General features: G+C 51.7%; 9 protein-coding genes across 9 annotated transcripts; 3 read left to right on the top strand and 6 right to left on the bottom strand.

Annotated features, from left to right (window-relative positions):
* Positions 1 to 566: 566 nt before the first annotated feature.
* BDR25DRAFT_376309 (zincin) lies at positions 567 to 1,807 on the bottom strand (the record flags this gene model as incomplete). Its single annotated transcript, XM_033697439.1, has 2 exons — positions 567 to 1,102; positions 1,156 to 1,807. The coding sequence occupies 2 exons, from the start codon at positions 1,805 to 1,807 to the stop codon at positions 567 to 569; spliced, it is 1,188 nt and encodes a 395-aa protein (XP_033544184.1).
* Positions 1,808 to 2,949: 1,142 nt separating this feature from the next.
* BDR25DRAFT_305728 (subtilisin-like protein) lies at positions 2,950 to 4,755 on the bottom strand. Its single transcript, XM_033690470.1, has one exon. The coding sequence runs from the start codon at positions 4,675 to 4,677 to the stop codon at positions 3,172 to 3,174; it is 1,506 nt and encodes a 501-aa protein (XP_033544183.1). The 5' UTR covers positions 4,678 to 4,755; the 3' UTR covers positions 2,950 to 3,171.
* Positions 4,756 to 5,778: 1,023 nt separating this feature from the next.
* Positions 5,779 to 6,509, top strand: BDR25DRAFT_305727 (uncharacterized protein). The gene is made up of 2 exons (XM_033690469.1): positions 5,779 to 5,901; positions 5,964 to 6,509. Exons 1-2 carry the CDS (start codon positions 5,805 to 5,807, stop codon positions 6,317 to 6,319), a joined length of 453 nt encoding a protein of 150 aa, XP_033544182.1. The 5' UTR covers positions 5,779 to 5,804; the 3' UTR covers positions 6,320 to 6,509.
* Positions 6,510 to 6,634: 125 nt separating this feature from the next.
* On the bottom strand, positions 6,635 to 7,929 carry BDR25DRAFT_358877 (uncharacterized protein; the record flags this gene model as incomplete). Its single annotated transcript, XM_033696007.1, has 11 exons — positions 6,635 to 6,692; positions 6,729 to 6,746; positions 6,773 to 6,861; positions 6,911 to 6,961; positions 6,992 to 7,069; positions 7,135 to 7,269; positions 7,300 to 7,419; positions 7,461 to 7,558; positions 7,594 to 7,672; positions 7,706 to 7,889; positions 7,916 to 7,929. The coding sequence occupies 11 exons, from the start codon at positions 7,927 to 7,929 to the stop codon at positions 6,635 to 6,637; spliced, it is 924 nt and encodes a 307-aa protein (XP_033544181.1).
* A 73-nt stretch (positions 7,930 to 8,002) lies between these two features.
* BDR25DRAFT_345075 (uncharacterized protein) lies at positions 8,003 to 8,639 on the top strand (the record flags this gene model as incomplete). Its single annotated transcript, XM_033694010.1, has 2 exons — positions 8,003 to 8,063; positions 8,120 to 8,639. 2 exons carry the CDS (start codon positions 8,003 to 8,005, stop codon positions 8,587 to 8,589), a joined length of 531 nt encoding a protein of 176 aa, XP_033544180.1. The 3' UTR covers positions 8,590 to 8,639.
* A 395-nt stretch (positions 8,640 to 9,034) lies between these two features.
* On the bottom strand, positions 9,035 to 11,631 carry BDR25DRAFT_345074 (uncharacterized protein). The gene is made up of 2 exons (XM_033694009.1): positions 11,060 to 11,631; positions 9,035 to 11,004 (listed from the first exon to the last, which is right to left on the bottom strand). The coding sequence occupies exons 1-2, from the start codon at positions 11,343 to 11,345 to the stop codon at positions 9,446 to 9,448; spliced, it is 1,845 nt and encodes a 614-aa protein (XP_033544179.1). The 5' UTR covers positions 11,346 to 11,631; the 3' UTR covers positions 9,035 to 9,445.
* Positions 11,632 to 12,338: 707 nt separating this feature from the next.
* BDR25DRAFT_358874 (uncharacterized protein) lies at positions 12,339 to 13,885 on the top strand (the record flags this gene model as incomplete). Its single annotated transcript, XM_033696006.1, has 7 exons — positions 12,339 to 12,437; positions 12,486 to 12,907; positions 12,977 to 13,175; positions 13,222 to 13,395; positions 13,453 to 13,521; positions 13,555 to 13,618; positions 13,668 to 13,885. 7 exons carry the CDS (start codon positions 12,339 to 12,341, stop codon positions 13,883 to 13,885), a joined length of 1,245 nt encoding a protein of 414 aa, XP_033544178.1.
* A 308-nt stretch (positions 13,886 to 14,193) lies between these two features.
* Positions 14,194 to 17,102, bottom strand: BDR25DRAFT_267499 (cysteine proteinase). Its single transcript, XM_033687051.1, has 3 exons — positions 15,828 to 17,102; positions 15,466 to 15,781; positions 14,194 to 15,415 (listed from the first exon to the last, which is right to left on the bottom strand). The coding sequence occupies exons 1-3, from the start codon at positions 17,045 to 17,047 to the stop codon at positions 14,360 to 14,362; spliced, it is 2,592 nt and encodes an 863-aa protein (XP_033544177.1). The 5' UTR covers positions 17,048 to 17,102; the 3' UTR covers positions 14,194 to 14,359.
* A 1,919-nt stretch (positions 17,103 to 19,021) lies between these two features.
* BDR25DRAFT_305724 (uncharacterized protein) lies at positions 19,022 to 19,588 on the bottom strand. Its single transcript, XM_033690468.1, has 2 exons — positions 19,373 to 19,588; positions 19,022 to 19,157 (listed from the first exon to the last, which is right to left on the bottom strand). The coding sequence occupies exon 1, from the start codon at positions 19,550 to 19,552 to the stop codon at positions 19,388 to 19,390; it is 165 nt and encodes a 54-aa protein (XP_033544176.1). The 5' UTR covers positions 19,553 to 19,588; the 3' UTR covers positions 19,022 to 19,157; positions 19,373 to 19,387.
* Between the last annotated feature and the right edge of the window lie 1,233 nt (positions 19,589 to 20,821).

The raw sequence follows: 20,821 nt of genomic DNA, 5'->3' as shown, positions 1-20,821 counted from the left end.
GGCCTTAAGTTTAGGAACCGTAGAAAGAAAATTCGGGAAACACTGTTGTTTTAAACATCACGTTTCCAGATGGTGATCATTAAGCGATCCCAAACAAGCAATGCGGAGAATTTGTGCCTGATTCTGAAGGTGGTTGGTACATTAGCCGGTCTGGGGTAGATGACGGAACGAAGCTTGTCCGAACGACTTAGATTCATGTTGAATCATCGTTAATCTGGATTTTCTATATCCTAGGTTGACACGCGAAGGTTTTCCGAGTTCATGGGTTCGTTTGGTTGCACGCGTTATGCTATTGCATTGCAGTCCCGAAAATGCTGTATATGGTTTATTTGAAACGGAAGGCGAAGAACCAAAGGTATGATAATACTAACTAGAACGGAATATAGTAAAAGAGAAAGTTGCTCTTTAAATAACACGATATTGAATACAGAAGTGCTGATAAGCACAGGAAAGAAATAGGGACACAGAAAGGAGAATTCATTCAGACAGGAGCAAGATGGAATCGACACCAGCATTTGCATAAACATAATCCAAGCCAGTCCTATTAAGCTGAACACCCACAACGGCTAATCACATCCTAACTGCTTGCACTTCTGCTTCTTTGCTTCACATGCCTTATTCAACGCTTCAGCCTCACAGCAAAATGGTGGCTCCGGGGCACCAAAACATTTCGTTCCGCTAGGACAGGGAAGGAAAGTTGCGCAATTTGCTGGACAGCCATTGTTTTTGCACTGTTGCACCTTGTCACATTGCGCAGAGTAAATCTTGCAAATGCGATCAAAGTCAGTTTGGTCCGGGTTGGCAGCATTGGTGGATGGAACGACGATACCAGCCGCAGCGGAGGTCAACGTCTCTTTGCCGGAAATAGCGAAGGAATTTCGGCGGTAGTGCATAATCGATCCAACGTCGTATTTGCCAGTATGATCGAGAGCGGCGTCTGTGAGAATATCGAAATTACCTCTTTTCGTGCAGCAGCCTGCTGGGAGACCACTGTCGCAGCATGTCTTGCCCGCTGGTATGTTGTTACAGCCTGGATCGAGATTTTTGCAGTTGTAGTGGACGTAGCTTTCTCGATCGGGGCGTTGGTGCTCGTGGATTAGGCCTGATTTTGCATCAGCTTTACCTTCAAGGAGAGGCCGGAGGATTGAGACTTACCAAGTGCATGCCCGAATTCATGTGTGGCCGTATTGGCTCCGCATTGGCCCCCCCCGCTTGGACAGGCTTGCTGAAGATTCATTCGACGGTCTGAGTTTAGATATCCAATGGTGGAGTGGCATCCATCGCACTCTGTTGCTGAGATGGTAAGCACTCCATTTTCGCCCGCATTGCTATTCGGCATCACTCGCTCAAATGTGAGATAAGGGGCGCCAGTCTTCCAACGCTTGATTGCTTCATCAACAATAGCTTTTAGCTTAGTCTCAGCATCATTCGAAGCGTACTTGTAGCGGAGCTTTCCCCCAGGCCACTTTCGGTTATTGTTGGAGAATGACCGAGGCTTATAGTTTCCCCCCTGCCCTTTTCGTCGTCCAAGCAGCTGATCCTCTGTGCCATCGTAGAGGACATCTCCATCGACGATGACCCTTCCGGTATTTGTCACAAAGTAGCTTATGTCTCGGGCCCCGTAGAAATCGTCTTGTATTGTGAGAGCGGTAAAGTTCCTGAATTTTGGGCATAATGGGGAATCGTTGTCCTCCCCATAAGACCCCATACGAGGGTCGAGTGTAAGAGGTGAGCTTGGGGCGGATAACGAAAGACTGAAGTAGACGCTCAAAGAGAGCAAGACGGAGGTGGAAACGAAAGAGTACATGACGAATGGACTTGAATCCACTGGGTGTGTTGTAAGTATGCTTGCATAAGATGTGAAGACTTCTGGAGAAATCTGGGTACTCCAGAGATCTTAGTAGACATCCTCAAAGCGCACTTTAAATCCATTTGCAGAGCAATTGTCCAGCGCCTAGCATTTTTACGAAGCTGATGTAGGAAGAAACTTCATCTTTAGCAAAAAAGTCATGTTGAGCACTTTTATTGGCGGTTTGTCCGGGAGAAAGTCAATGGTGGTAAGATGTTCAGCTGGCTTCCAGACAACGATACAATTTCTTGCCATCCTGTGACATTCTGATTGGTAGGCACACTCCTTTGACCCTTGAGTCTATCTGGCTGTGAAAGGCAAAACTGAGCGCGAAGCTCGCTTCGAGTTGACAGCGTCCCTCCGAGATGTGCTCTGTCGGTGTCTTGGATAATTGATAAGACTGCTCAACAGCTTACAAGACTAGCTATGGCTGAAACCCTCTAAAGAGACTTCAGCGCCAAGGGTGATGACGTTGTCATCTTTGGCTCCTGGCATCAGATAACGAAATGAGAGCCAAGAAGAGCTGAGGATATTTATGGCCACTGTCTCGCGTATCGAGGAGGGCTATAGGCCAACCCCGCAAAACGAGCAGCCAAGGCAGTGTGATCTGCGAACATGACCTTTTCCTGACTTTCAGTGAGTATCGAGTGGTGTAGGTGAAAAGGGGGAAATTTGGACCGTTCTTAGGTTTGAATGCGCCCTGTCTCCTTGGCAAGGTGGACAAAGATAAGAGGAGGACTAGGAAAGTGTGAAATGAGTGTAATGTGATGAGAGGAGTGATAGTCGTAATGGATTTTGATAGGAAGGTGGAGAGTGGAAGGTGGAGAGGAGGGTTCTATTTGGCAAGCCCGGGTGAGCTAACCGACCTTATACTTTCCTTCTAACTATTTCATGACATCAACCTTAGAACCCGAGCTTTACTTTCTCTCTGAAACCTTTCTAGCACTTTCTCCATTGGAACCATGAAAACTGACCAACCAAGTCTGGTTATCTCACCCCGGCTTGGTGCTCCGATTGGCCCGATCCACTGGTTCAAGGCCTTACCGGACCTCAGCTGTCTGCTCTCCCAATACCAAATATGAACTTGATGAATTGAAGTACGTGTCTATTGGGCTGTCTAACTATAAGACTTAGCAAAGGCTCTTTTGCGTCAGAGTTTTACCACCACGAGGCTGTCAAGCCTCGTAAGTACGTTTAAACATGATTCACATTTAGGTATGAGGAAGGAAATAAGTGTATATTGGAAATCAGACTGTAGGAGCTCAGCTCCCTTTATTCCACCGCGCACCCAACAACCTCCCCACTTATAATGCCTAATACACCTAGAGCCGGGCATTTGGCCGCCATTCAGTGAGCTTCAAAGCGGCAGGTATCAGCTGTCGCAGATCAGGACGATTTCCAATCCTCTGTCCTTCTTTGGGACCCTGCAGACCATCCTGCTGCGGGCTTCCTGTACTCCGAACTAGCTGCCTACACTCCTCGCCCGTAATCGGCCGTCTACCAAAGTCTTTCAAGATACCCTGCGCAGCACATAATGCAGATGCTACAATAGGGGTCGCGGAAGAAGTGCCGCTGAATGTATCGGTGTAATATAGCTCAGGACGGCCACCGCCCTGGAGGTCACCATACCCTGTCGTTGTCACGTCGTATCCCTGACCCTGGCAGTCGACACGAGACCCATAGTTGCTGTACGCAAGGCGGCTTCGATCAGGACCCCACCAGGAATGGCCATGAGTTCCTTCGGGTGGCGCACCTCCTCCGACAATGACGGCGCCGGAGGAAGGGTTGGCGGTGTTGAACGGATTGGGGTATGAAGAGGGGAAGCCATATGCTGCTCTCGCGGTCTCGTAGATTGGATCATCGAGATTCTGGTACCCATTCCCTGCAGCCTCGACGAAGATTATGCCTTTGCTAGTGGCATACTTGATCGCGGCGAAATCGTCGGGCCACCATTCTAAAGCAATGAAGCCGAATTGTCCAGACCCAGTAGTGTTAGGACCTGGTCGGTGGAGAGACATGAAGATGATATCGCCAGGGCTCATCTTGTCAGCCGCGTTCTTGATCGCGGCAGCAACAGTCTGGTCAACGACCGAGCTGGCGCAGGAAATTGCTCTCGGCACGATTCCGGTTACACCGTATGGGTTCTTGTCTGCACCGACAATGCCAACTGTAGCCGTGCCGTGATTATCGGCAACAGGGGCAGTTCCAGCGATAACGCCAGATTGGTTCTCCATCAGGTCTTCGTGCGTGAATAGCCAGCCGAACTCGACGCTGCAGACCTTCATCCTCTCGCCCGATCCGCCGACAATCGAGTTTGCATAAGCAGCATCTACACCTTTGGGGGCAGGATCGAGATATGATTGGCGTGACTGATAATTGGGCGTTACAGAAGCTACTGCAGCAGTTGACACTTTGTCGGGTTGGGCGAAGATGGCCGGGGCTGCACCAGGCTTGACATAAGCCGCCTTGACGGTCCTTTCAGCCCTGAGTTCCTTGGCAAGCTGGTCGAGCTTGTCCTCAGCCGCTTGGACACTGTAGAAGGGCGTCAAATCTGGAGGAGTCTGCCCGATCTTCTGAGCGGTGGAAGATGCAGCAACTAGGGATGCCCGGAGACGGTCCTCATTTGGGCCGAAGAGGAGCTTCAAGGAGGCATTGTGCTTGCTCAGGATCGACTGAACTCCCGAGACATCGTTGCCAGACGAAGAAGCGACGGCGGTCATTCCTGGTGAGCTTTGTGCGCGCACACCGGCGCTGGACTCAAATATAACGATGAGCTCTGGCTTGCCCTGCTGTGGGGTCATGGCGATCTTTTGGGCTTCTTGCGACATTTTGAAGACAACGATAGACGAGCAGGTTTGAGAATGGTAAGAGGTGGCAATTTATTGATGCGTTGAGCGAGGGAGCTTTGAAAGGAGACATTATGATCGAGGGGGTCACGCTGCATTTATACACCCCTGCTCAGCCTCTGTACCTTACGAGCTCAGGAGACATCATGAGAATCTCTCAAGGTCCACGACGACATACGGATGATTCCATATGATGACACCCACAATACGCCGTGAAACATTGAGAAGGAATACAATTGGAGTTCACATGCGGAATCAGCCTGGGACGGAGGTAGATGCTGGTTGACTGAGGAATCGGTTGAGGGGATGAGCTGAGGGTATGCAGAGAGACCAAAAGCTGATGAAATGAAAGCGCCCCAATGCATGAGAGTTTCATATCGTGGAATGACAATAGGTGAGGGGAAGATGCAGCCTAGAAGAGCCGAGCGTTGTGGAGAGCGCCCTATGATTGGCATTATCCGCAGCTGAGGGAAGCCACGAACCACTTTCCCAAAGGGTGATGACGGAAGTTTCCGAACGGCTCTACGAAGGAGACTTGAGACTCAGGAAAAGAAACACCCATTCAGCTGAAGTAGATTCGACCGGCTTACTATGTGCCATGAAGGTTGAGCCAAGATGTGAATGCGAAGATGCAGAGGACAGAAACATACTCGATGAAGCCCACAGTTCGAAGAGTGGAAAATCGCACATCCGCGCTCATCTCTATCGAGTCACATCGTGATATGGACTCCAAACTACTTCTCAAGAGGGTCATGGAGTATTTCACAGGAAGCCTCGATGTGTCCCGGCAATACACTTTCAAGAATAATGGCGAACAAAATTCAAGTCAGATTTGTGCGCATCAGAAGTTATATACCAGAGTGAGTGAAACAATGATGTTGCCTATCATCGCAAGATGGTTGTGGTGGTGGTGTTGCGGGGGGGATCGGATGCTCCGGTGTGCCGGCCGAAGAAGCTCGGGCCCTCCTTAGTCACCCATAGAGCTCCCCTTCGCTTGCTGAGGTTTTTTCCTTCACCTCCTCCATCCTCCATCCACCCTCGACCTCCATCCATTGCACCTCCATCCCATCCCCAATTCATCTCCACTCCCCCCCAGCCTACCACCCACAATGGTTGCTATCGCTCGCTCTTTCGGCGCCGCCCGCCTGGCCGCCCGCTCGGCTCAGGCCGCCCCCAAGCAGGCTTCTCGGTTCGTGTCAACACAGGGTAAGCTCCATCGCTCGGGTGGGTCAATTGCATCGCGCAGCCATTGAGACTGACTGTTGTAGCCGCTGTCCGCTACCAGGCGCCCAAGAACAGCCTCGTCATGAACAACACGATGCGCAATGCTTTCAAGAACAACGTTGCCCGCAACGTCATCCAGTCCCGCGGCATTGTTGCTGAGTCGACCGCCGCCGCCATGGTTGCCGCCGCTAAGATCCAGGGCGCTGGCATGGCTACGATCGGTCTCGCTGGAGCAGGTGTCGGTATCGGAACCGTTTTTGGCGCGCTCATCCAGGGTGTCGCCCGCAACCCGTCACTCAGGGGCCAGCTCTTCCAGTACGCCGTCTTGGGTTTCGCTTTCGCTGAAGCTACTGGTCTTTTCGCTCTCATGATGTCTTTCCTCCTCCTCTACGTTGCGTAGAGCGGTGCATTCAGTGGCATTGGCACGGCACGGCAGTCGGCTCGGGCACTACTCTGCTATCTTCCGGGTGGAAAATGTTGGCGGATGGGTGTGTGCATACAAGACAACTCTTTTCCTATCTTAGTGGCCGGTCGGATTGTGTAAAACATGTACTTTAGAAGAGCAATCTGACGAGCAAGTTCCCACTTCACTGCTCCACATCCATCCCGAGGCTGAACGCCGGAGCTGCTGCTTCGACCGTGATGTGCGTGAGAGGTCCAAAAATGAGGCAATTGATTTAATCGAGTAAGACGGATGAAATCCGAGCTTCCCCAATTACGAATTGATGCCGTTGGATGGACATTGGTTGTTGAGTAGTTGCGTTGTGATAGAACTTGGCCGGTTCCGATGCCAAGACTCTCAACCTCACTTCTTAGGCTCGTGGACGCTCAGAGCCGCCACGCCCACCACGACGAGGAGGCTGCCTGCTCAGACTCAATTGCTTGAAGAGAGGCCATAAATCTCCATATCACACAAAGTACGGTCACTGATGGCCTTGGAAGCTGGTTGGGCGGTTCCGTCAAGACAACCCCTCTAGTCCTCCGAACTCACGCACTTCTCGCGAAAACGTACGAGCATTTCACTCTGAATACCTGCACTAACCTAGGCTCTATTCTCGAGGGTATGGTATACTTTCTCCATGCTGATTATAGATGCTCTGTGTGGAGGCTTCGCGAACAAGTCGGCCCCATGGACGCCCATATCTCGTGTCTGAGTCCGATTAGTAAGGCCAGATTCCGCTCTACAGAAGAGCTATTTGCTAATAATCTACTGACTAGGCATCTATTATCCGATTGCTCCAGCGCTTCGCTCAAGTCCCCGTCCTCCCTGTTGAAAGCGAACCTCCGCCATCTATCTACCGTAATACATGAGATCCCCAGAATATACATTTCCTCAAAACAAGCCTCCCGCTATCCGCAACCGCATCTGATACCACATACTGAAGCAAAACAAGCTTCGTGGCGAACCCAGCGTGCACTCGGCATAAACCCGTCCACCTCATACCAAAACTCTGCCACCCGAATCGTCTGACCCTGGCCCTCCTCCACAGCCACTCCCGCCTCACCGCGCCGCACAACACCCATCCGTTTCCTAACTAGACTGGCATGAAAGGAGATGTAGCCGCCAGATTTGTAAACTTTGGGTACGAGACTAGGTAGGTTGAGATGGTGTGGTGTTTCCGCGATGTTTCAGAAACGCCTCAAAACACTGCATGCATCACTTGCCCTCCAAACAAGTTGCAAAGCATGTCCGGATCGGGGATTCGATTATGAAATGAGATGGGGTTTCCATGTTTGCCGCGGCCTTGCTTTGCTGCGATGGAGGAAGACGCAAAAGTTGCTGCACGGCTGCGAATGTTCCGTGAAACTTCAAACACCATCCATGGCACCTATTCACCCATAGGGTGTTCCAAAGCCATTTGAGAAGCGCGAAGCCGAGGAGCTGGCTGGCTGCTTTCGGCGTATATAGGGCAGATGGTGCCCAGCGAAAGAGGGCGTGTAAATAACTACATCTACAGCCTTCTAATTGTCTTCCTGTGCAGGTCACGTTCACTACATATTCTTGTCCATACTGCTTTCTTATCCTCCCGCTTCATCTAATACAACCATCTTCTGGTCCCTATCAGCCCGTTAATCAGTCAATATGAGGTTCACGGCTATTATCACTGTCGCTGCTTTCTCAGGGGCCGTCTTCGCTGCGTCAGGTAAATCACTTGCTGTCTCCAGCCTTTGACCAGAACAATAGACTAACATGCTACAGCCAAGCGCGACCCCCAGGACGATGTCGCCTCTATCCTCGATGCCCTCCGCGCCAACAACCCGGAAGATGCGGACGCCGCTGCCACGCTCATGAAGCGTGACCCCCAAGACGACGTCGCCTCTATTCTCGACGCCCTCCGTGCCAACAACCCCGAGGACGCTGATGCTGCTGCTACCCTCATGAAGCGCGACCCCCAAGACGACGTCGCTTCCATCCTCGACGCCCTGCGCGCCAACAACCCCGAGGACGCTGACGCCGCCTCCTCTCTCCAGAGGCGTGAGCCCGAGCCCCAGGACGATGTAAACGCCATCTTGGCCGCTCTCCGCGAGAACAGCCCCGAGGATGCCGACGCAGCTGAAGCGAGCATCCGCAAGCGACAAGACGACCTGGCCTCGATCCTTGATGCGTTGAGGGCGAACAACCCCGAGGACGCGGATGCGGCTTCTAGCCTTAGCAAGCGGTGGTTGTAGATATGATGCTGCAAGCTCGATGCTGATGCTCTGGAGATGCGGTGGTGAGGATTGACTTATTGATTGATTCAAATTGTTATGGTTGTGGAGTAGAGTGGTTTGACGAACTTGTATATAGCTTTCTACAAATGAATGGAAAATGACTTGGGTACGGTCTCACTAATTCACTCTTTTTGCCCACCTGATATGACTTGGCTTGTGCTGGTTTTGTGGTAGATGGAGACTGCTTAATTGATAACATCAGCTCTGTCATCCCTTGCAGTTTCTCGACAGAGAAGGCGATCCTCATGCTCATGTACTCTAACCTAGCAGAAGCCTGATGAACCATTGACTATTTGCAGCTGATAGCGTGAATGATTTCGGGGACTCCTCGGAAGCATTTTGAATTAACAGGAACGCATAGCCACATAGAACTGTAGTATGAATAGATATAACCGAAAACTTTGCCAAGCGGGTATGCAAACGCGTCTCCAATACTTTCGATGATCTAATGATGCACTGACCTATTAAAAAGTAGGAAAATCCGATTCATAGATGCCAAAGCAGCTAAACCCGAGTATGCAAAATTTCCAATCCATGCCAGATGCCCAAACGAAGTCAAAGCCTTCCAAAGCGCAAAACAAAGTAAATATGAATCCGCGAGCGCCAATCGCTGCGTACATCCAAGATATCATAGGGTATAGTACATGGTTAAACATTGAGAGTCATAAAGTATAATGGAACCAACGAGATATCAAGGTAAGAAGATGGAACGGTGGGACCATCATGTGACATATGGGGTCTAATAGCATTGATCATAGCCGTTGTGCATGCTCCCCGGTGGCCGAGGATTTCTGTTTGGAATGGAAAGGTTCTATTAGTACTGAGCGGTATCTTGATGCGTCTGGCGGATGGGGTACGTTTGTGGAGGGACTTCATCCATTTGCCCCTGGTTCTGGTTGGGACTGTGCACGAATTCGAGAATCTCGGCATGCGTCATCTGGGTTGGATCAAGTATTCCTAGATTCCGATTGGTGATGTTCCTCCAATCGTACATCTTGGTCTGATTTGTTTGACCTACGCTTGGTAGTCTGTGGCTATGGATAGTGTTTTCCACGGGACTGTAACGCTCAGCCTGGCCGCTAACCCACATCTGAGAATTGTCCACGAGCGGGGAGTTCGGCCCTCCACTAGGCAAATACGCCGATGGGCGAATCCCAGGTTGGATGAACGGACCCCCAGTACCCTGTGCCATAGAAAGATGGCCCTGGCCGTGAGGTTGGAAGGTATTCTGTGTAGGCGAGAGCATTTGATGTTGTGTCATGAAAGGACTTCCCAAGGGCTGGTATTGGTGGTTGGCCCCGCCTGTGGCTCCGTGTGGGCTCATGTGGCGGGAAGAAGTAGGAAGGTAGCTTGGGCCTGGACCAACAGGATCCACATGCGAGTGGGCTGGAGTAGAGGGAGATGCAGCAGTCGGCCACAATGATTTATCGTATGCGCCGCTACCAACGCCCGCTAGTTCCTTAGGTTGAGAGGAAGGAGACGGGTGTTGTGCTACACGTATTGATGGATTGTTTTGGATTGAATTTTGCTGGTGTGATTTGACCTCAAGTTCTGCCTTCTGAGCGAGTTTGTACGCGTCAGACACCAGCTTTTTTATTTCAGCTTCATCATTCCCATCAATATGCGTAAAAGGAACGCTTTGGTCGAGGGAAGTCTGGCCACTATGGAGCTTTCCTCCCAGATATTGGAGCTTCTCCAGAAGAGCACAAGTTTCATGGGAGAGTTTCCATGATAGTCCAAGCCGCAGACTTGACAGGTTCCGTTTCTTCTTAATGTCTTCAACCTTGTCGCCGACTAACCGCAGACAGGGCCGCCTGAGGTTTGGCTGCCCTGAAAGAAGGTTGGTGAAAGAGGCATTGAATGACCAATTAAGACGAACAGGCTGTTGGCTGTTAGGCTGGCTGTGGTCGCTAGCGATGTGATGAGCGAGTTTCGAGGGACTGAGAAAAGCGTTCCCTTGTAAGTCTAGGTTATCGTCGCATGGGCAGTATCCACAACCAAGTAGATCAGTCTCTTGTAACCTGGTACCTTCGACCGAGTCTTGTAGATGTTCTTTCAAGATATGATTTTCCAGAGACTTCTGGTTCACGAAAGGCTTCGGTCTCTTGCGGTGAACTAGGCAAAAGGGGCAATGGCGTTGGACGAGTACTCGAGGCAGGGGGGGGCGGCGCCTCTTGCCTAGGGATTCCTGGACCTCCTGAGAAGGCTCTGTGATGTCCGTTGAATCCGCATTGGAGATTTCAGCATGAGACCTCCTGCGGCTCGTTGATCTTGAGCTTCCTTGTGGGGTGTTCAGGTGGTGGGGGTGGGAGTGGGGCTCCATGTTCGTGTCGGGGCTGTTATCGATAGGAGTTCGTCTACCGCTGGACCTGACTATATTCCGACATCAGCAACCACTCCTCAATAGATGAGCCTTAAGAGGCCTTACTGGTAATAATATCAAACCATGCCGACAGAGTAGTCTCGGAAATGCCTTGGAGCGGATTCAACGAGCCTACAATCTTGTCCTTGCTTTCTGGGTCCAGAGCACCGACAAGATCAGTTGCGTCTGAGAAGCCTCTCCTCAGTAAGACGTGAATACGATCTTTGCTCCAGCCGTATTCAACCAGCGCTCTGAGGGCCAAAAACTGCTGTGGGAAAAGTGCACCCTCCACAGCTGCAGCTACAGCGGGGGTGCCGGGTGTGGGAGGACCAGGGGGGTCGCTGGTCGCCATCTGGTAGGCGATGGGATGGGTGCTGGTGAGGTCTGAGGCGAAGAGATGTGGTTGAAGGAGGATCTAGAGGGCGCTAAAGCAAGGCCAAACAGCGCCGACAGGGTGGTGAGGAGTGGTGGGAGTGGTGCGCAGCAGAAGGGTCACGGCGGGACTACGTGCGACTAGCGAGCAGCAACTAGTAGAGCAACAGTCGGGTGGTGACAAATTCAAGCAGAACCAAGGTGAGCAGTCGAAGACGCGTGCAAACGGATGTCTGGCTGGAGAGAAGAATAGGACGGGGCCGCGGGTGAGCTGCATAGAGAATTCCAATAGCTCTGACGGTGACGGAAGCTGCTTGGTAAGGAACTAGGTGGTGTGGCGCGTCGTCCTGTGGCAGGGCTCCATCGGCCCAATCACCACCGAGAATTGGGTCAAGTGACCAGCCGAACTATGCCTGAGGCACATGAATCAGCGCTTTTCCCCCGAATCCTGGCGCATTTTCTGTTTCATACCTCACTTTTCGCTCAAAACTTTTCAATCTTCCCGAACAATTCGCATTGACTTGGAATTATATATATTTCTACTGTTCACCAGGTCCCATTCTCGCCCATTTCGCTCCCTTTGCTCTTTCCATGCCTCACTTCTTGGGTTTGTCGTCGTTTTTGCCTAGTTTGCATTCGTTTCTTGATTTGGAACGATGAAGTTTATTTTAACCCTCTGCGCTCTTCAGCTTTGCTATTTAGCGTCGTCGTCTTTCTCCAAGTCCACGTTGCACTCAGGTCGCTTCTTGTAGTTTTCTTGCTGGGGTTTGTTGTTCAACCTCCGTTTTCATCACTTTCGTCTCGACATTCTCATGATGCACTGACGTCATCGCGTAAAAATTTAGATTTTAGAAAGGTTTTCTTCCTGTCTCATTCTCAAGCTAATTCAATGCTTTCAGATAGTTGGATAATTTAGCCTCTCTATCAGAGGTTTGTTGTGAAGCATCTGAACTGCCTCAATTCTTCATCAAGCATGAACGAAGTCGCTCCAAATTCTCCCAGCGTGCCCTGCACTTCATCAACTCCCTTCGAAAACCTTCATTTCCACCTTGACACTGCCTCTCGACGCGTAGTCGATGGCCGCCCTCAACCATAGCTCTCATCCCTATAAACCATCTAGCTTGACAGCGTCAGCCATCCCATTACAGAGCAGACGACCCTCAAAGAAACCACATTGCAATTCGACTCATCAATTCACCTCAGTCAGGACACTCAAGCGTGTATATTATCTATCGTCTCATCCTCGTCACCATGCCCTGCAACAACACCACAACTGCCGCCTCCAACACCGAATGGCACGCTGATGGCGACACGGCAATTGCTATTGCTTTCGGCACCATTGGACTTTTCCTCTCTGGCCTGCAAGTGCTGTTCAGCTGGCTTGCTCTCAGAAGGGGCCCATAAAGCTCCCCAAGTAAGTAGCTTCATCCAACTCAGTTTTACGCAGGCTGATCTAGAATTGTATAGAATATCATATCGACAAGCTCGGAATAGGACAACAATGGTTTGGTGGAAGTGCATTACGAACGCATTGACTGAATCGTATGTGCGAAGCGTTATTGGATACTTAAAGGTTAAACGCTTTTCTAGGCAGTTGTTGATGGGTCAAAGGCGCATTCAGTCTTCAATTTATTGTATTTTAGTGTTAGATTCTATGTCCCTTTCTCTCAACTACCCTAAGTGTAGACGATTTCATGCGTGCACATCCTCAAAATTATATCTGATGGCTAGTGTTGACATTTCCCCTCTCGATCTGCCGTTCTCATCCCTCTTGTCACCAACACCCTTAATCTACCGTTATTCCTACCTCGTCCTCACTCTCCAACATGCGGAAAAGCACACAAACGGTCGGACAGATCTCCACCTACCTACACACGATCTTCATCTGGGTTCCACTAACCATCTCTGTAAGGGCCTTAACTGAGAGCAGCTTACCATACTCTATCCATATCCGGATGGAAAATCCTCATGCACAGAGACGCGACTCAAACACCATCCCTGTCCCTGTATGCACGTATGGCATGCATCCCGTGCCCATCCATCTCTCATCTCACATCTCGCAAAACGAAGAGGCAGGGGTAATTTAGTCTTATCAGCGAGCACACCATCCCGCTGGGCGTGGGGGTCCTCGGGACGCCATGATTGCGATTGCAGAAGTCAGCGACCTCTCACCCCTAGATGACATGTAGGCATCGCATTTGCAGAACGCGAGCTTACACCCCTTTCCTGTTCCAGACCACACCACTCCCTGCAGTCCAGCGTAAACAGAACCTTTCCCCGCTCTCATCACTCGGGTTGACAGACCCCGCTAGCTTAGGTGCACGACAAACATCAAGTTCTGCGCCGCCTTCGCCGTGTATCGCGTTTGCATGCGGTCATCTAGCTCTAATCAGGATTCCCGATACTCGAACCGCAACCGTCCGCTTTCATCTGTATAGGGCTACCGATTTCGCTAGCGTGTCTCGCTTTCCCCTGGAGTTGGAGACGGGCGGGCGGACGGGGCACATCCGATCGTATTGAACGATGCATTTCATGCGGAGGCACACGTCAGATCAGATTAGTGGAATTGCTGGTTTGAGTGGGGAGTGCGTGGGGTAAGAAGGCGTGGAATGGGGATTTTAAAGACGGTGTTGGGAAGGAATGTATGGCTTGGCATGTACTGGCAAGGTATCCTATACCAGATTTGATACGCTACATCTCTTGCGAGAAGCGAGGAAAATGCCGGCAGAATGCTTGTTTCTTCCCTGAAATCAGATACCCGCTCTGTCTTTCAAGTTAAATGTTAACATGCAGTAGAATCAGTAGTCATTGACCATTAGGAGGCGTTTGAGAGAAGAGGACGTCAATACAACTCCAGAAATTTACTTGAGAGGTACCGTACTTGGTTAAGAAGAGTGTCATGAAACCCATGTCCTTCTGCCGACTACATTGAAATTTTACAAATTTCCCATACCCCAAAGAAATCCTCAAAAAGCAATAATTAGATCGCATCAACTACATCGTGGCTCCCGCAGGTGTATTCCCATCCGCATCCAATACCGCACCCTCCTCCGCGTCCTTCGGCTTGATTAACTTAATGCTGACCTCGGGATCCTGAGAATACACCCTTAGTCCCAAGACACAGACCGCATTCCACGGATTCTGTTTGTTATCTGCTGCAGCAGGAGGATTTGCTGCAGGCTGAGGGGCAGCATCACCCGCAACGCCATCAGGACCTGCACCGACTGCGTGTCCTGCAGGTCCTACAAGTCCTATAGGTCCTGCATCGTCGCCTGAGTCAGGGGTAGCTTCGCCCGCGTCGTCGCTGTAGGTTGTTTCTTCCGCCTCATTCTTCTCTGTCTTTCGGTCTTGGTTCTCAAGGGCCTCTGACTCTTTCTTTTCTTCAGGTTCGACTTTCGCTTTCTCAGCAGATTCAGTTTCCGTTTCAAGTTTCTTTTTCTCACCAGCCTTATCAGAAGTTGCTTCTTCGTTCTTTGCAGTCTTGGCATCCTCCTTTTGTTCAGTTGCAGATTCTCCAGTCTTAGCCTCTGCCTCCTTCGTTTCTTCTTTCTTCTCCTCCGTTGTTTTCTCAGCAGTCTCTTTCGCAGCATTCTCCTTTGCCTCACGCTCCCTCTTTTCCTTCTTCCACAGTTCAAACTCGGCCTTCTCCTTCTCCGCGTCTTCTTTCTCTTTCTTCTTCTTCTCTTTTGCTTCCTTTTCTTTCTGTGCCTTCCTTTTCTTTTCCTCTTCTGTCATCTCAATCACGCCCTTCGCATTCGCAATGTCGTAATTCAGTCCAATCTGCCTCAGCTTCTGCGGGTTCCTATCCGCCACCTTAGATACCACCTCCTGCACCTCAGGTGTATCCGCATCTCTAGAGGCCACAATCTTGGGCACGACTTCGTACTTTCCGGGCTCGAGGTCCACTTCGGCTGAGATGGAACGATTGCCAAACCAAGCCCCACGAGCCCGCACAATATGCTCGCCGGCTTTGGCATTCTCGTCTTGGAGGACGAAGTGAAGGTCGAAACGATATTTGCCTTCCAGGCCACGGAAGTAGCGGTCGTCCAGCTACAGACACTTAATATGACTAGGCTAGAGAGGGGAGGGAAGGAGCTTACTTGGCACAACACAAACACAGTTGGACCTCCTTTCTTGATCTCAACCAGGAATTTAGTGTTCAAGTAACCGGTCACCCACGACACACTGACGCTGGTCCAGTGCTGAACAACAGTCCAATCCTTGTCGAAGAGACGAGTTCGATCAAGGAGATCAAACCTTTTGCAGAGATCGTCGTAAGACATCCAGAACAGTCCATCGTCCCCGAAGCGGTATTTCAACTTCTCCATCCAGTATGGTGTCCATTCCTTGGAGCCGTCGGACCACGCACCATTCCATTCCCCAACTCCGTTCCAGCTCCTCCTACCCCATGGGTTCCTGCAACTGTCAGCATACTACGAGACAGTATTGGGGCAAAACGTACCTGATGAGAACTAGGCGTTTTGGTTTACCCTCCTCGTCTACTTCTTCAACTGCTTTAATTACAGAATAAGCGTGGTTGAGTGCAAGACCTCTTCTTGCATCCGAATCGTCCCCGTATGACCCAGGAGATGAAGCAGAAAAGAGAAATTGCTGATTGACCTCGAGTAACTCCTTCCAGAGGCGCTCCTTGCTCAGAATCCGGTTGGTTAGGACCTTTGATGTTACACCACCGGTTAGATCCTCGACTGCCTCACCCGAAATCCCACCTGCGATAGAGTTGTAGTCTCCGTGAACCTTGGCAAAAGCCTTCTCAAGCAGTGGCAACCAGGTCTCGTTCTGGTCGGCGCACGAAGCAAAATACAGAGCATCGGAGCCTGTCTGGCGGTTCTTCTTGTACTTCTGCTCCTTTTCGCCTGTGGCATCGTAGTAGTCGCCCCACGCGTCAAAGTCCTTGGAGCTGAGATAGAGATTGTCGTCGATGACGGTGGAGATCCATTCCCCGTCTCGGTAGAAAACGAAGCCGTAAACACCACATTCCTCGTCCTTCTCGACACAGATCTTGTCCATAAGCTGCGGGTTGCTGCAGATGGTGGCCACTGCGGCAATAAACCAGCAGTCCCCATTTGCTCCCTGCTGGACATCAGAGCTCGAGAAGCCGTCAATGGTGAAGGCAGGTTTATCGAAAATCCAGTCAACGCGATGCACAGACTGCGGCCCGTCGTTACCGTCACTACCATCACTATTGTTCAAAACTTGCGTGACGGCGTTGATGTCAACATTGACCATTGTAGTACCCAACACATTACTCTCGGCTAATGTCTGCAGCGCACTGCTAAGTCGATCTGGGCTTACGGAATTGCCACCACCGAGAGACTCATAGTAGCTACTCATCAATCCCCGTAGACAATTGTCCATTCCCATGTCTCCCTCAATGTCAAAATCAGGATCGGTGAACTTCTCATTAGTGCGGTGACATTCGCGAACGATTCGCTTGACACGGGCGCGGCATTCGTCGGCAGCAGCTTGGTACGACTCGGCTGCGTTTCTTCCTTTTGCAAGACCAGGTTTGGTCTGGGGAGGCAGGAGGCTGGAGTAGAGACTCGAAGGGAAAATGTTGGTGACTTTGCCTGGTTTCTTGGTGATGAGGTTCTCCCAGAACTCGTTTAGCACGGTCTGGGGGTCTTTGGAGCTACCTGCGTCGTCCCCAGAGACGGAAGACATTGTGCGATTGCGTTTTCAGAAGACCGCGAAGCAAGAGTGAAGTTTAGGAAAAAAGACGAGGCTGATGTCCAGAGGGCTACGTTGTGATATTTAAGCAATCATTTAGTTGGGGGCCAAAAGGCGGACAATTAGCATTAGCTTGTTTGGGGCAGTGTGCGGCTGGATGCTAGCTTGTCCCACCGTCTTCATTGGCGGTGAATGTACCGTGGTCAGTTTGAAGAAAATGTTAGTTTCTGCTGCCTGAGGGCGTCAAGATGCGTAGTGGGCTGAGCAGCCAAACCTAGGACCTTCCATTTCAATGGATGGGGGGTGAGCGTCCTTCAGGGGCTGCAGGGAACGTCCGGTGATTTCAACACCGGGCTACAAAAGAGCAGAACTTGTGCACAAGTGTAATATTGTCAGCCGGCTACGGTTTATATATAAGTGGACCGGTAATGTTGATAGTAGTAAGGTGTGAAATCTTCGGGTCTTGGAAGCTTCCAAGGCTGCAAGTCACTGGTCCGCTCACGTGATGCGGGGTTCGCCCTTTCAGACGAAAATTCCAAGGCTGTCAGTCCTCCTAGTCCGTCTACCCTTGCTCTCTCTTTCAGCTATTAACCGGCTCTTCCACCCATCTGCAGCATTCCTTCGCGGATTGTTCAGCTCAGTACCCCGCATTTAGTGCAGGCTACGTCCAAGAGGCTGAAGAAGCGATCAAATGACGGCCAAATAGGCTCGCCATTTCTGCCACATCCGGGAAAATTTGCCAAAGAAAAACAAACTGTCTTCTTTCACCAACGCCATGAAATATTCCTCGGACTCAAAGGTGTCTCCCCAGTAACTCCGCTGGCTGATGCGATGAATTAAAGGCAAGAGGGCCCGAAGCACGCAGGTGCATGACGGATGGTTGCTGGATGCATCTCACGCTGAAAGGGAGACGGCGTTGGAAGGGGTCAGGACTTAGGAGAGTCCTTCTTTCGTGTTCTGAAATGGGCTCGCTTCTCATCAAACCGCAACAGGTCGTGAGATCTTGTTAGCGCTGGTTATGAGACGAATCATCGAGGGAGACTGCATCTGGGGAATTACTATTGTGTAATAGACTCTGGTGGAGCAATTGTAGAGCTAGAGGAAGCCGCTCAGACGCAGACAGGGGTCCTAGTCAAAGCAAAGACACGGGTTTTACAGGAGGTCGACTCGACTTGACTCTGCTGACGTCTCCCCAGGCGATGACGTGAGGTAATTAGTCCCATGCTTCGAACCACCAGAAATGGCAATTGGACGTGTGACGAGAACAGAGACCTTGCCATTCTGGTCGAAGGGCGTCTCCATCGCCGGGTGGCTGCAGCGGTTGAGTCGAGACGGAGATGGGCCGTGAACTTCTGTATTGAGCTGCCAAGGTATCTTCCTGGGGTGCGTGAAACCGCGTCCCCGCCCAGTCTTGAAAGCAGATGGAGAAGTACATTGAGAGTGGAGCAACACGGCTGGGGGGGCTTGAGGAGGTGATATGCGCGGTACCAGATAAGGCAGTGACACAAGAGGATTAGAGATTAGGATGGGAAAGAAGACATCAGGCCGCCGTGCAACAATTAACTTAGTCAAGGTGAGGAAAGGTAGTACAAGAAGAAAAGCCAACTGGTCACTGCTGAAACGCTCACTGCGAACCAATGAGGACGCACATTAAGGCGTCAGCGGGGGCGCACCAGAAGGAGCGTCGCCTACCGGACCACACGGAAAGTTCCCCCCCACGCCACCGCTAAAACCGTTCCAGAGCAAAATGCTCTTGCTTTTGTTGTGTGCACCGATTGCGAAAGAAGCCCAGTAGGAGAAAACGAGTCGTTTCGAGAGTGCCGCCTGTTACTCCAGAAGGGACGACCGAGTGCAGAGCCACCGTGAACGCCGTGCTAAATCCTTGCGAAGCTGACTGGACAATGACCGAGCGAGGCCTGAAGACGCCAAGAAAAAACATGGGAAATGGTATGCAACTTTGGTGGAATACGAAGGCAGTAGGCGGCAGGGGTCGGGAGAGGAGGAGTGCGAGAGATCTCAGGATCCAGGAGCGCGGTTTCGGGCATGGTATCCCTGCCCAGTGCCGTCGATCAGGCAGAGCACGCCCGCTCACATCTCCTCACATCTGCGATCGAGTCAGCACATGATCGCCCACTTGCCTGCATCCGCACCAGCGCAGCTTTTCCTTTTGCTATTGAAACGCACCCCGACGAGGACGACAGATAACGCGCAGCTGCGACAATGCTTTTTAGCATGGCGCAGCCTCACTGCTGCAAATGGCCAGGCCACGTGCGGCGTGCGTCGGCGGGGCAAGGCGGCGAAGGAGATGGACGCACTTACCTGTCTGGGCGCACCCTATGCCTTGGCTGTGCAGGGCCGGCACGTCTTGAGCTTGCAGTTCTGGCACTCGTAGATGTACCAGTGCGGCCCTGAATGGCACATGTTGCAGTTCCAGAGAATTAGAGTCGTGTCCGACTTGATCATCTTGAATGAGTGCTCGCAGGATCCTGGGACGGCCATGGTGTAGTGGTGGTGCTGCACGGCGCAGTCGAGTCGGTTCGGCAAGGTTGGTAGGGCTGGAGGCGGCGAGCAGGGCGGCGAGTGCGGCGGTTGGGGCAGGCTGGATGCATGTCAGTCGAAGTGATTGGGGCGCGACGTAGATATGTACTCTGGGGAAATACGGAGCTCAAGCTCAGGCCGACTCTCTCAGACAGGCCGTTTGACGCAGACGTGGGATGCCTACACCCGGCCGAGGGTGAGAGAAGTAGTCTTGAGTCGTGGCTGGAGAAAAGCAAGCAGCGGGCAGATGCAGCGCTCCACGGGCAGAGTCAGGCAGAGCCAGGCAAAAACAAGCTCGGATGAGAAACTTGATGGTGGTTTGGTGAAGCTGCCAGCGCGGCGCTGGTTAGTCTTATACTGTCCAGAGCATCTCTCTAAGGCTAGCATGACCGTGGCCGTATTGATGCTGCTATCTCCACCGCGCGCGTACGACCATCGCAAGCGTGCTGCCGTTGCTGCCGTCGCTGCCTGTACAGTGCCCGAGGGTCAAATGCGGATGTCCGCCAGACGGATAGAGCAAAAGATACACTACAAGTCGCACACCGAGGCCGATTGAGAGGGTTCCTTTGCGATCCTCCCTATATCACGCCTGGAACGGGAAAGCAGGAGATGGAGCTTGTCAGACTTGGGCTGGCTGGCCCGCAGCCGCGGTCATGGTAGCATCCCTCGGGCACGGATCCTTGTTGCAGGGCCTGGTGGTGATGGTGGTGCGCGCAGATACATGAGGGTGCCTCGAGAATAGCGGCGGCGCATTCGATGTGTCACACAGGACCAAACGTGCGCTCCCCGCGGTCGTGATGATTCTGCGCCGTGATTTGTGAGGCATCACTTTTTCACTGGACCGCGCGCCAGAGTCAACCAAGGCAGGCCTGGCAGGAAGTAGCATGGTCGCTGAGATACGGCGTGCTGCAAGCATTGCCAACATTGCACCGGCCCGCCAGGGACCTCGTCGCCGGCCACAGAGCGGCCAGTCCACCGCTCCCGACGCTATGGATTGGGTTTGGGGCAGAGCTGGGAGAGCTGGGGTCGGCAATTAAGGTTTGCAGAAGGTGCTTTTTCTGCTACCCTGCTCCCCCTTCCTTAGCACGTTAACCTCAATTCATCCGTCGCTTTTTCTCGCCAAAAGCACCGCTAAATTGCTTCCATTGCTTCTGCTTCTGCCTCTGGCCCACCGCACATGGTACCCTCCCAAATTGGAGGACTTACACGTCTCCTTTGAAGCACCACGGC

This window comes from Lindgomyces ingoldianus, assembly GCF_010093535.1.
Source record: "Lindgomyces ingoldianus strain ATCC 200398 unplaced genomic scaffold BDR25scaffold_30, whole genome shotgun sequence".
Classification (NCBI taxonomy): domain Eukaryota; kingdom Fungi; phylum Ascomycota; class Dothideomycetes; order Pleosporales; family Lindgomycetaceae; genus Lindgomyces; species Lindgomyces ingoldianus.
Note: the sequence above shows the minus strand (reverse complement) of the source record. Positions and strands in the feature narration are given on the sequence as shown.

What these genes read in the sequence shown, in the direction of transcription:
- BDR25DRAFT_305728 (XM_033690470.1), bottom strand. Translation starts at nt 4,677, where the DNA reads ATGTCGCAAGAAGCCCAAAAGATCGCCATGACCCCACAGCAGGGCAAG.
- BDR25DRAFT_305727 (XM_033690469.1), top strand. Translation starts at nt 5,805, where the DNA reads ATGGTTGCTATCGCTCGCTCTTTCGGCGCCGCCCGCCTGGCCGCCCGC. An exon ending in TCGGTTCGTGTCAACACAGG is followed by an intron (nt 5,902 to 5,963) that starts GTAAGCTCCATC and finishes TGACTGTTGTAG; the next exon opens with CCGCTGTCCGCTACCAGGCG.
- BDR25DRAFT_345074 (XM_033694009.1), bottom strand. Translation starts at nt 11,345, where the DNA reads ATGGCGACCAGCGACCCCCCTGGTCCTCCCACACCCGGCACCCCCGCT. An exon ending in ATGGTTTGATATTATTACCA is followed by an intron (nt 11,005 to 11,059) that starts GTAAGGCCTCTT and finishes GTCGGAATATAG; the next exon opens with TCAGGTCCAGCGGTAGACGA.
- BDR25DRAFT_267499 (XM_033687051.1), bottom strand. Translation starts at nt 17,047, where the DNA reads ATGTCTTCCGTCTCTGGGGACGACGCAGGTAGCTCCAAAGACCCCCAG. An exon ending in AAACGCCTAGTTCTCATCAG is followed by an intron (nt 15,782 to 15,827) that starts GTACGTTTTGCC and finishes TGACAGTTGCAG; the next exon opens with GAACCCATGGGGTAGGAGGA. An exon ending in CTGTGTTTGTGTTGTGCCAA is followed by an intron (nt 15,416 to 15,465) that starts GTAAGCTCCTTC and finishes AAGTGTCTGTAG; the next exon opens with CTGGACGACCGCTACTTCCG.
- BDR25DRAFT_305724 (XM_033690468.1), bottom strand. Translation starts at nt 19,552, where the DNA reads ATGGCCGTCCCAGGATCCTGCGAGCACTCATTCAAGATGATCAAGTCG.